This window comes from Gordionus sp. m RMFG-2023, chromosome 1, assembly GCF_954871325.1.
Source record: "Gordionus sp. m RMFG-2023 chromosome 1, tfGorSpeb1-WG-v2, whole genome shotgun sequence".
In the NCBI taxonomy this organism is placed as follows: domain Eukaryota; kingdom Metazoa; phylum Nematomorpha; class Gordioida; order Chordodea; family Parachordodidae; genus Gordionus; species Gordionus sp. m RMFG-2023.
The window spans coordinates 17,993,746-18,006,518 of record NC_088775.1 but is presented as its reverse complement, the minus strand read 5'-3'; the positions used below and the strand labels follow the sequence as shown (position 1 = coordinate 18,006,518).

The 12,773-nt window shown below is 25.3% G+C and overlaps 1 protein-coding gene across 1 annotated transcript; it reads left to right on the top strand.

Moving 5' to 3' along the window:
• The first annotated feature begins 2,694 nt into the window (after nucleotides 1-2,694).
• LOC135931479 (CDP-diacylglycerol--inositol 3-phosphatidyltransferase-like) lies at nucleotides 2,695-12,608 on the top strand. The gene is made up of 6 exons (XM_065468615.1): nucleotides 2,695-2,792; nucleotides 2,834-2,968; nucleotides 3,012-3,165; nucleotides 3,211-3,289; nucleotides 3,329-3,410; nucleotides 12,164-12,608. Exons 1-6 carry the CDS (start codon nucleotides 2,729-2,731, stop codon nucleotides 12,304-12,306), a joined length of 657 nt encoding a protein of 218 aa, XP_065324687.1. The 5' UTR covers nucleotides 2,695-2,728; the 3' UTR covers nucleotides 12,307-12,608.
• The last annotated feature ends 165 nt before the right edge of the window (nucleotides 12,609-12,773 follow it).

Genomic DNA, 12,773 nt, shown 5'->3' with positions numbered 1-12,773 from the left:
TAATATCATATTGATCAAGGAGTTTCCTAAGTATAGTTGTTTTTGAAAGTAGGCCAGGAATGTTGTAGGAGTAGATTGTTAGATTTTTGAAAATTGACATAATATAAATTTTAAAGTAAATTGTAAGATAATTTGAATTTTGAAATAGAAAAAAAAATGGGGAAAAAATCAGACGATACTTGGAAAATTGAAAAAGCAAAAAGCAGACAAGAGAAATGATAAATAAGAAAATATCCATGAAATTGAGTTTTAAGAGAGGATTAAAGTTAAATTTTGTTTAAGAAAGAAGTTGTAATTATATTAAATGTTGATTTATATTATTTTGTTTAAATTAAGTTAATAAGATTAATATATAGAAAAAATAAATTGTTAAAGGAAATAAATAATTGATTTATAATGGTACTTGCTAAACTTTATAATAACTTAGGTAAAGAATTGGAGAAGATAAGAAAGAATTAAGTTATGATGAATTGATTGAGATAAATTAGTAAATAAAGAAGAGAAATTATTTCTTTGAATATAGAAAAAATAAAAAATTAATGAATAAAAGTAATAACTTGACAGAGATATATTATGTGTTATGTATAATCCTCAGCAATTAAAAAAGAGTCTCATTACTCTCCCAAACATCTTCCATGCATTTGAAAGAATTTACTAGTTTTGATTCAGAAGAGTAGAAGTCAGGCTTTTCATGTCATAAAAAATGTATGTAGTCGCAAAGTAAATATTTAAGGAATATAGTGTGCTTGAAAATGAAATTGTGAGTGCGATTTAACATCAGCCATTTTCCCGCAGACGAAAAAAATCTCAATATCCCATAAATGTTTTTCGACTATATAAGTAAATTATAAAAATCTCTTACTTCATAATGAAAAAGAATTTCAAATTAAATTGTATTATATAGAAATCTTTCTAAATTGACAGCCTCATTCAAATCTGACGTTTTAAAAGTATATTTAAATTAATAATGCGAGATTTTAAAAATATCTATGAGATTTTGAAAAAATCCATGAGATTTTGAAATATTGAATAGCCGTGAGATTTCGATGGTTTAAATGGCCCCCAATGTATTTGAAGCGATAAAAATCAAAATCTCATGAAATCACTTTCACACGGTGTCAGCCGTGAGATTTTGATGGTGTGAGAATTCGAAATCTCACGGTAATCACTTTCACACGTTACAAAAAATAGATATGGTTTTTAGAAATTTATCTATCTCCTGGTTCGGGAAAAAATTTTGAAAATTACTATGGGTTGGCCAGGTTTGAGAATAATTTTGTGAGTTGGACTGGGCTTGGAAAATATTTTTATAAATTATGTTGGGCTGGGCTTGAGGAAAATTTTTCAAATTATTATAAGCTTGAACGTTTGATAATTTTTTTATTATTAACTATGGGTCTTAGCCGGCCTAGGCTCGGCCTGATCAAAAAACCAAGGCCCATGAAAATCTGATTTTGATTGTATTTTTAAGTTCATTATGATTGTTTAAATATTTTATTTCAGTTCTCAACTACCAAAATTATTATGATCTTTCATTGGGCTTGGGAGAATTTTTCAAAATTATTATGGCTTAGTACTTTGCCTGGGAATTTTTTTAATATTAAATACTAGGTATAACAAGTGATCAGTAATATTTAACAAATAATATTGGTATTGAAGGGGGGGGGGGTAAAAAGAATAGGAATTGGTTATTATTTTCAAATAACAGGTAACAACTAGCATGTAAGAAGAAAATTCTCATTCCCCGTCATTTTTGACGGGCTATCCCTAGTATATTATATAACTGACAAATGCGTCTGTAAAAGTGTATCTAATATTTTATAACCAATTATATATAATAGGATTATAAACTATATATCTACTTACTTTTTATAAAGAAATCTCATATACTTATTTAGACCTTGAAAATATTTTTAGGAAGAGGCATGGTAATTAAATTCAAAAATGAATAATATAGTTGATTCGTGATTTTGAACTCCGCTAATTACAATATTAAATTTGTTAATTTCAAATAATCTTTATATAATAAAAATAATCAATTAGTTCAACTGATGCTAAATTAATATTTAGTGAATGATATTGATATTCTATTTAATTCAGAATTTGATTGCAAGCGGACATAATGAAAATATAATTTATATGTATTAACCTAATCTAATAATTATAATAGTATTCATTTAATAAAAATTTAGATAGTCTTATTAATTTTTAAATAATAAAATTAAATCTATATATTATTTAATAGAATTATAAAAGAAATGATTCAGAGGGCAATCAAAAAAATTTATTTTTAGTTCATATTAAGGAGCCATTAAAAAAAATTTTTTGATTCAGTGGTCTATTCAAATTTTTCAGGGTAACGGCACTGGTTGAAAAAGTTAATGTAAAGATCACTTTTTAATTTTTGGATTTTTATACAATTTTTTACAAGAATAAGATGAAGAGAAAAAGAATATTTATGAAAATTAATTATAGGGTATCGCCATCTGCAGCAATACTCATGAATTAAAAATAAATATCTTCAATAAATTTAACAAAGGAGCGTTGTTTATTCTTTTAATTCATTTTTTTGACAGTAAAGAGAAACCTAATAGGGAGATTTATTCTCGATTAATAACCTTAAAATAATTAAAAATATTGAAGGTGCCAGGATGCTAATTTTTTTTTTTTTAAACATATTAACATATGCTAAATATCATTTATCCAAAAATTAAAAATTATTGATTTTATGGACATTATCAATAACTTCAAAAAATCTGATAATATCTATATATTTATTCCAAATTTATTAGGTTAAATGTTTATTTATATGCCTTTTTATTTAAAAAATTAGGTTACATCAGAATTATATTAGCAATTTTTTCTATATGGTTTATGCCTTATGATTACAAAAAAGCTATCATATTATATGTTTCAAGTGAATTATTAGATGCTTTTGATGGTTATGCGGCCAGATATTTTAAACAGAGTAAGGTATCTTTGTATTTTCTTAATTTATCTACAGTTTTAAGGCACACATTTTGGGGCAATGTTAGATATGTTGACTGATAGATGTTGTACACTAGTTTTATTGACTGTTTTATGCTCATTCTATCCCAGATGGGCCTTTCTTTTTCAACTCAGTATATGCTTGGACATATGTAGCCACTGGATACATATATATAGGTTATGAAATATTAATAAGTTTAATTTAAATTTTTATAAATATAGCTCTAGTTTAGTTGGCAAAACTCATAAAACTATTTCACCAAGTGGTAATCGATTTATGAAAATTTATTATTCATCACGGGTAATTAATAAAAATTATTCTAAATTTAAAAAAATATAGGTGTTACTATTTTGTATGTGTGCTGGAAATGAATTATTTTATGCCTCTTTATATTTATTAAACTTTAACCTGGGACCTAAAGGTTTTTATTATTTAAATATCAAAAATTATTTTTGACATAACATTATAAGAGTTGAAATTTATATTAAAAATAATTTTTAATATTTACTCATCACATTTAGAATGGTTTTTATAATACAATAAAAAATTAATATTTTATCTAGAATTATATTTGGAATAATCATTTGAATCTAAAGGCTCATACACAGTGTTGTGATGATTTAATGAAACATGTTAACGATTAAATTAAAACCCATCCATATAAAAATATTTTTATGTTTGCAAAAATAATTAAAATATAAACTAACATTTATATAAATGGGTTTTAATTTAATCATCAATATGTTTCATAAATCATCACAACACTGTAATTATATACCAATTTTAATAAGTTAAGATGTTACCACAGATTTGCCAATACTAGGGTTGTTAAATTGCCTTATTTGGGCCAGTTTTAAAAAATGACTCTAATAAGATTTTATCCAAATTAATATATCAGGTTTTTGCAACAAATGCATTTATAATGAATATATTAGCACATTTTATGGAATACTATTTTATAAAGGGTAGTAATGTCATCACCAACATAATACCTGGCATATTTAGTAAAAGGGCAAGCTTTAATCTTTTAACCCATATTCATATGGCAATGACCTGAGTCAGTGTAATTATTACAAAAATCTAGTGCTGTAAACATTTCTAAAACAAATCGAACGCGTTCCACGTTCATTGACAAAAATCGAACATTACTGTCAAAAAAAGTATCGGGTTTACTTATTTTTAAAAATTCATTTTCTTAAAAAAATTTAGAATATTAAATTAATATTTTTTATTATAAAAATAAGATTTTCTAAATTTAAACAAACTAAAAAAAAACAAACGCGTTTGTCAAAAAAGGGAACGCGTTCACGTTTAAAGTTTGTCAAAAATAAAATAAATCTCGTTGATTATTTTTTTTCAAGAACGCGGACTTCGTTCACAAACGCGTTCATTTTGAACACGTGATTTACAACATTTCAAAAAACAAATTTCCAAATGTAATTTATCATATTATATTGCAAAAAGTAAATTAACATTATTTACATGATCGATATCATTTGTCCATGTAATGTATTATTAAACTATTGCTACAATACGCGCAGTTGGTAAATAGTCATAAACTAAAAAGTATATTTGAGACTCCTGTTATACCTCCTACACTCCTATTTTTAAATATAAAGGTAATCCTACTCCATATAAGGTTTTTAACCAAGTTTATATAGCCTTGATGTGAATCTATCGACTAATACACAATAATTGTATTAATTAATATTACCAAGGCCAAAATAATTAAAAAAATGTAATTATTTTTTGATTTTTTAATATTCTCATGCAGAAATTTTTCAGGCAAAAAAATATATCATGTAGTAAGAGTTTATAAATTTTAAAAATAAATGCTATCATTTAAATTTGTCACAAAAAAGCATGTGAAATTAATATTGAGCAAAAGATAATCATCAAAGGCCAGTAAACATCTGACCGGCTCACCAATAAAATTTATGTGATAGAGAAGGGCAAATGTAGGAGAAATAAGAAAATTGCAGGAGAATTTTTTTTTGCAGGTGCCGACCTTCGTTCGGATTTGTGAAAGGGCTTAGTTACCCCCCCCCCCCCACCCAATTTATTCTTATAAATAGTCAGTAACGTTAATATTTTTTCAAAATATGTAATAGAGAATACATGCTCGCATATTCTTTCTACGGGTGAAGATTTATCGTTAAAATTATACTCATTTTTCCAATGCTTTTAGACCATTTATTTTGGGCATTCTGGAGAATCTAAAAAATTAGATAGTATAAAAATCTCCTTAAACAAGATAACAAATCTAGGTATACTTTTAATATATTTATTAAATAACAAAATCCATCAATTGTTGATTTTGTTCCACGGTCACAACCAGAGATGCGTACCCGGCATTTGCCCGGGTTCGGTTCGGGTTCGGTTCATGAATATTTTGAACCCGGGTTTGGTACCGGGTTCAGCTTGGGTTTAAGATTTTTTGAATTTATAAAAAAAATATTCTATATTTAAATAATAATTAAAAAATTAGACATAAATTTGGTATAAAAAATGAATTTTTTATTTTATTTATAGGCAAAATATAGTTAAAAATACAAAGCATAATCATGTATAGATTTAAAGACGTATTTCAATTAACAATATTCAATATAATAATTTTTACTTTGACCTGTTCACTTTCATTTTCCTCTAATTAAAAATCTTTGAGAATAAAAATTAAAAATAAATGGCGTAAATGAATTTAATTGTTTAAAATTTATTAACAAACCATTAGGAATCTTTGAGAATAAATTAAAAAATTTAAAAAGTAAATGAATTAAGTTGTTTAAAATTTATTAACACTTCACTTAATTGGAAATTTGAAAATATTATAAAATGTCAAGTAAATTATTAATATTCAATTCATATTTACAATTATACAAATATCTTTTATTAATTTAAACAATATACTGAACCCGGTTGAACCCAGGTTCAAATAAAATTCCCGGGTTTGCGGGGTTTTGAAAATTTTATAAACGGGGTTCAGATTCGGTTCGGGTTCAAATTTTTTCCCCCAAAATCCGGGTTTTCTTCTCCGGGTTCGGTTTGAATCCCTGCATTTATACATTTGTAAATAGAATTACTAAAATCTAATTTTGATTGCTAGTAAAAACATCTGCTTCATTTAAAAAGCCATTAATTAGAACATTGAAAATGACATTTTTAACAATAGAGCCATAAAATTTATTATCAATTTTTAGCTATAAAGTTAAACATTGCTGTAACATAATTTTGTGAATCTCTATTAACGAAGATTCTTGTGATTGCAATTGCATATTAAGATTAACAGCCTATTTCCTAAATGTGAAACCATGCTTAAATATTCTTCCGCCAATTCATTTACGGAAAATTCTTTCAAAATATTTGGACAGCTTTTATAATTTTTATTAAAAAAATAATTTTTTAGAGTTTCGTGATATTTTATAATTCTATCATGGCGGGTATTAGTGATAATCATCTGTTAGGGATCTTAATATTTCACACCATTTCATATCATACGTTGTGCCTGTGCTTGACATTGTTGAAATAGGAATTAATTATTGATTGATTCTTCATAATTCTAAAATATTGAGGAGTTATGCAATGATATGTTTTAAATAACTGGTTATAATGATCATGGATTGCTCTTGCTCAAAGTGAACTATAATAAATAAAATAATTATCTTATAGAAGTAAGTCCAATATTATAATTATGTTATGTATTTATAGTCCTGATAAAATATTTCTATCCTAATTCCTAAAATACACAAACACATGGTTATTATGATGTGTTATTTGGAGATCTGCAAAAATAGACCCGGGCCAGGCCTAATATTTTTTAAGAAAATTTGGGCCGGGTCGGGTTTTTTAAATATATCTAAATTTATTAATTTTATGTTGAATTTTTTATGTAAAATAAAAATATGTGGTTTTATTTAAAGAAAGTAGACGCCATATAACATATATCGTTTATTTGAGTAATTATAAAAATTAATTATACAAATTTTTATTATTATTATGCTTAGTCATTCTTTTTATTACGCAATCAGTATATAATGTCGCTTCTTTCTGCTGGTATATTATTTTTTTTATGTTTATTTTTTTCAGAGTTGGCATGTCAGTCAATTGACGGTCAAATTCGATCAATTGACCAAAGGCATATGTGACCTGGTCATATACTCTTATTGGCGAATAAATATATTGATTTAATTAAATAATATGTATTTAAAGCATGTTTATCAATCTAATTAAGTTACAATTTATTTAAAAAAAAAATTTTCTCATTAATAATTTGATTGGATATCAATATATAAATAAATATAATAATTTTGCTAAAGCCTCCAAACAAGATGTACATCGTCAATAAAATGCAAGGAACAAATACAAATATGCAAGAAAGCTCTGAAAGCAGCTGTTAAAGATTTTGGATATTTGTTCGAAAAATATTGTGAATAATATATTAAATGAAGAAATAACTTGGACGAAAAATTTAAAATTTTAAACTATTCTTAACATTTTACACTCTTATTGCTGTAAGTGCAAAGGAATGGCCTACGTAAAAAACGAAATGCTTAATTTGGAAAACACATAATTCAATCATGCCATGATTTTATAATTTCTTCACCTGAGGAAAAAATTGCTATATTAATCAAAAAAAAATTTAATTTAAATTACTGATAAGGAATTTATTTGATTTTAATAAAACACTTATGAAAAAATATAAATATAAAATTAATATTTGTTGATTATTTCTAATTATAATGCAAAAATAATAACGAATCCACATTTTCTGGATTCACTCACGTTCCTTTTTTTATCTATAAACCTTCCCACAATGTTAATTCCTCGTTCAGAAGAAGATCTTAATCTTGATAGCTTCGATAAATCTCTTTCTTGTCGTTTCCACCAAAGTAGGATATTTGTTTGAAATATATCCTCTATTTAAGTGAAACCATTAATAATAAATAAAAAAAAGTAATTTAAATTAATTGTTTATAAATGGTAAACTTAAACTAAACTTAGTAGCCTAAAATCTTGCTAAATTGTACAAAAACTCACTACTTTAAGATTTAAATATTTTGTTATGTCATTAGGTAAGGTGCTCTCTGTAAAAGCTAGGGGTACCAATACCAATATAAACAAATATATAATTAAATATTGGTATTGGTTGACCTAATTGGTTGATATATTTGAATACAATATTAACCAATCCCAATATCAATATTAAAAATAGATAAATACATATAATTACTTGCTTTTATCGTGGGTGATTATATCGGCCTAAACTTATTACATCCGATATTTCTTTAGTGCAAATACTAACTTTTCTGTATTGTGATATATTGGTGTTATTTATAATTGTAGTATATTTTTATTATGGAAGTAAATTTTTTACAAGATATCAATTTTTATCTATTCATTTAGGATATTGAAGACCAATTAGTGTTAGTAAATATAGATAATGTTGATGATACTAATAACGATAATGAACAAGAACAATCATCAATATTTAAAAAAAGACGAAATACCAGCAAAAATCTGGGAATTTTATACGAGTTGCGATAACAAAAAGAATGCTATTTGTAATAAATGCAAAAAAAAATATGTCTTCACAATTTTGGAACCAAGGTTATGAACACGCCTTAAATCCATCCACCCAACATTGTGAACAAATAGAATTGGCAGTAAAAAAAATTCACACATTAAAATCATTTTTATTAATAAATAAAACTAATTTTAATTATTTAATTAGAGACTTTTTTATTCAAAATAACTTAGCCTTTTCAAAGGTTGAGGATATCACTTTTAAAAATTTAATATCATATTGTAACCCTTCACTTCTAGAAAAACACTAAAAATAGACATTATGAAACATTATCATAGCTCTTTTAACATTCTAAAATCTATACTTTCTAACATTACATCCAAATCTTCCTTAAAAATGGACATATGGTCCTCTCCAAATAAAATATCCTTTATGGGCATAACATTTCATTATATTGATAATGATTTTAAATCAAATAATCATTTATTAGATTTCATTCCTTTTAAATCAGCACATAATTCTATTAATATTTATAATATTTTTAATTCTGTATTAAAAGTAAAATTTGAAACTGATTTTTTTTGTATTACATTAGACAATGCAAGTTATAATTTAGCATTTCTAAAATTTTAAATCAAAGAGATAATTTTAATTTAAATAATGTGTGCAAATTCTTTTGCCATGCTATACATTTGACTGTTATGGCCGCCTTGGAACTCATAAATAAAGCTTTTAAAAAAATAAGAAAATTTTTAAAAATTTAAATTTTATTAACTCGAAAAAATATTTCTTGATCCAACCTTAAATTTCCTTACCCAATTTTGGATATACCAACACGCTGAAATTCAACACCAAATGGTTGAAAGGGCAATATTGCTCAAACTCTATTTGACAACATATACCAATCATTTACAAATGCCAATCAAGAAAATTATATTAGCACCTTAGCCTGGAATAATATAGAAAAGAAATATAGCGAGAATTTCTGCAACCATTTAATTCGCCACAGTGATGACCTCATGTGCAAACACTCCATCAGTCAACCATCATCCTTTATATTCCAGCATTTTTGAGCATGTTGAGAGTTAAATTAATATTCTTAATACTATTTTAAAGAGGGCTTCTTTAGCTGCCTTAGCAAAACTTGATAAATACTATAATTTTAATAAACACCTGGTATATTATATCAACAATGATTGACCCACTGTTTAAAATTCAAGTCACCTATTAAAGGATAATAGTATAGACACTCTCATTGGATACCTAACCAAAGAATATAATATTTATAAGAAATAATTTTAATTCAGCTAAACATATAAATGAAACAGAAAATAAATCTAAAAAATTGTCCTTTTATGATAAAATATATCAAGTTAAACATAGTCATTACAATAATAGCTTAGAAATAAGCAAATATGTGCATGAAGTCACAATTTCTAATGATACAAATCCAACAGACTGGTGGAAATTAAATCAAAATAGATATCCAATATTATCGAAAATTGCCAGAGATTATCTTGCAATTCCAGCTACCTCAGCTAGCTCTGGGGTTTTCAGAAGGACGGTATGTCATAACGGACCAACGTTGTTCACTAGATGATAATACTATCCCTAAAAAGTTGGATGCGCATGCAGGATCCTTCTTAAAGACATAAAATTATTTTTCCTTACATTAAATTTATATCAATCTTTTGCACTGTATTATATATAAATAGACAGTTATGTTATATTTTAGTATACTCATTTTGCTATATTTTTTGAATTTTCAAAATCAATACGTTTATTATTTGATTGGTTTAGTTAGGACATCACCTAATAAGTTCCTAGTTTAAAAAAAGAATTTGGATTCATTGAGAGTTGGTTCTTAGTCCTATTTTTATGGTAATGCTTCATGATTTTTTTCCCATATTTATTTAAAACTAGAAATTACAGGTGTTTTAAATGACTATTTTTATTATTTTATTTAGTAATTTGAATTTAAACCAATATCAATACAAGAAATACAAAATATTGTTTAAAAAAATACCAATACAATATTTCGTTTATCTTGGGTTTTTAATATTGGTTCCCCTAATAACAACCACATCTTCCAATCTGTTATTGTTAAATTTTGACGTGGATATTTTCATCCACGTTGATATTATATTCTTTCATGCAAATACATGTTTTCGATATCAACACATCCTCAGATATCAACACATCCTCAGATATCAACACATCCTCAGATATCGATTGGCATTAAAAATGTTGAAATTTCATGGAGCATTATTTTTGATATTTACATAAATGATTTTAAATAACAAATAAAAGTTGTAACAATTTTTATAAAGAACGGATGGGTGGGCGGTTGGGCGGAAAAAATATGTAAATGTGGCCCACCCTCCCACTTAAATGGATAGGCGGGCTGGCTAAAACCTCGCCCAATTCAGACCTCTAGCTCACACTGTTGATTATTTATGTGATTCCCAATTAAAGGGATTTACTAATAATGAGTTTGATGAAGCATGTGATATAATACAAGAATTAAACATTTTATAGTTATGATAATCAAAATATTTTAAGTGATCATAAATTTCGAAGGGGCTATATATTTAATTGCCAAAATTGGAAAGCAGTAACGTTCATAAAAAACAATCAGATTTCGGTCTCAAGCGTTAAAATGGGATTTTCCCACCTTGAAAATTAAGAGAAGTGTATATGGTAAATATCTAACAATTCCTAGTTTTACTTCTTTTAAGAAAGAAATTGGTAAGAGTACATAACCTCAGATTGATTAAAAATATGATAATATTGAATATAAATCAGAACAAAACTCTGCCATGGAGAGCGAATTAATTATAATTTAAAAAAATATAATTTAATATTACACAGATTCATTTTTTACTTATTATATATAAAATAAAGTTAATATTGTCTTAAAAAACATTTTGAATTTGACGATATTTGACTGGTCAAATATTGCTCAATTGACTAAATCATATTTGACCGGTCAATGGACAACCCATTTTTTAAAATTTATATATTTTTTTTTTATTTATAAATTTTTTAAATGATTTAGGAATTTTTAAGATTATTTTTTAGAAATTATTTGGATAAATTGATGGCGCTTAGCCATATATATAGAGTCTACATAAGCTGAGGTTGGGTAGGAGCATTTTGCCTAGAATTTTTTGAAAAGGTTAATTTTTGGGGGTTATCGATTAAATTTTTAGATGAAATAGGGCAAAATATATTGATGTATAAATTATATTTAATAAGCTATATAGAAAATTAAAATTGACGTAGTTTTATTCATTAAATCAAAAATGCCCTAGCTTGATTACAGTTTTTAAAATTTTTATACCAATAAATCTTTTAGACGTAATAAAAATAATTGAAAACTTCTTCTCTACTCTTATTTTTACAAAACAAGCTTATATATTTTCGTCGATCGATAGTTTAGGAAATAGTAATCTCCATTTATACCAGACCCGTCTAAAATTTTACTGGGTCCACAACCCCGAGAGAAAAACAGCTAGGACGTCGTATTTTGATTTATTTATTTATAGGTTTTGACATCTTTACCACTATCAAAAAAATTTCCCAATAATATTTTTATCTTTATTCTCATAATTTACGATTTAAAAAGGTGCATTTTATTAAAATAAATATAGTAATGGGTATCCCATGTTGGCTCCTAATGTTGTATATGACACTACCAATTTGTATTGCTAAGACTATCCTCAATTTAATTCAAATGATCAAAGCTTGCCAATTCATTGTAGACTACGATGTAAGTGAAAGGACGAAAAAATAAATGTACAAAATAAACTATAAATGATAAAGTTTAGATGTTATTTACATAATGTATATATTATTTATTTTTTCTTCGAATAAGAATATTATTATATAATTACATTTTTTTATTTATTTTATATGTGATTACACTTAATATTTTATCTCAAGATAATACCAAAAAATAACTCATATCTCATTTCAGCTTAATAATTTATATTATTTATTAAAAAAAAATGTCAATCAAGAAATACTATTTTTGTCGTCATTTATAATCTTGTTTTTTTAAAAAAAAATGAATTTATTTATTTTAATATTTGTGCAATAAAATTGAGTAATTTTTTTTATAGAAGTAAAAAAATATATTTTTAGAATGGCATAATTATATAAATTTTTTTATCATTAAAATCATTTATTAAAACTATTAAGATTTTTTTAAAAAAAAATTATTTTAAGAAAAATATAATTGAGTTCCTAAAAAGGAACAAT

Bases quoted from the DNA above. Each gene is read 5' to 3' on its own strand.
- LOC135931479 (XM_065468615.1), top strand. From the start codon at position 2,729: ATGGACATTATCAATAACTTCAAAAAATCTGATAATATCTATATATTT. The intron at 2,969-3,011 runs GTAAGGTATCTT...TACAGTTTTAAG, and splicing joins GGCCAGATATTTTAAACAGA to GCACACATTTTGGGGCAATG. The intron at 3,290-3,328 runs GTAATTAATAAA...AAAAAAATATAG, and splicing joins AAATTTATTATTCATCACGG to GTGTTACTATTTTGTATGTG.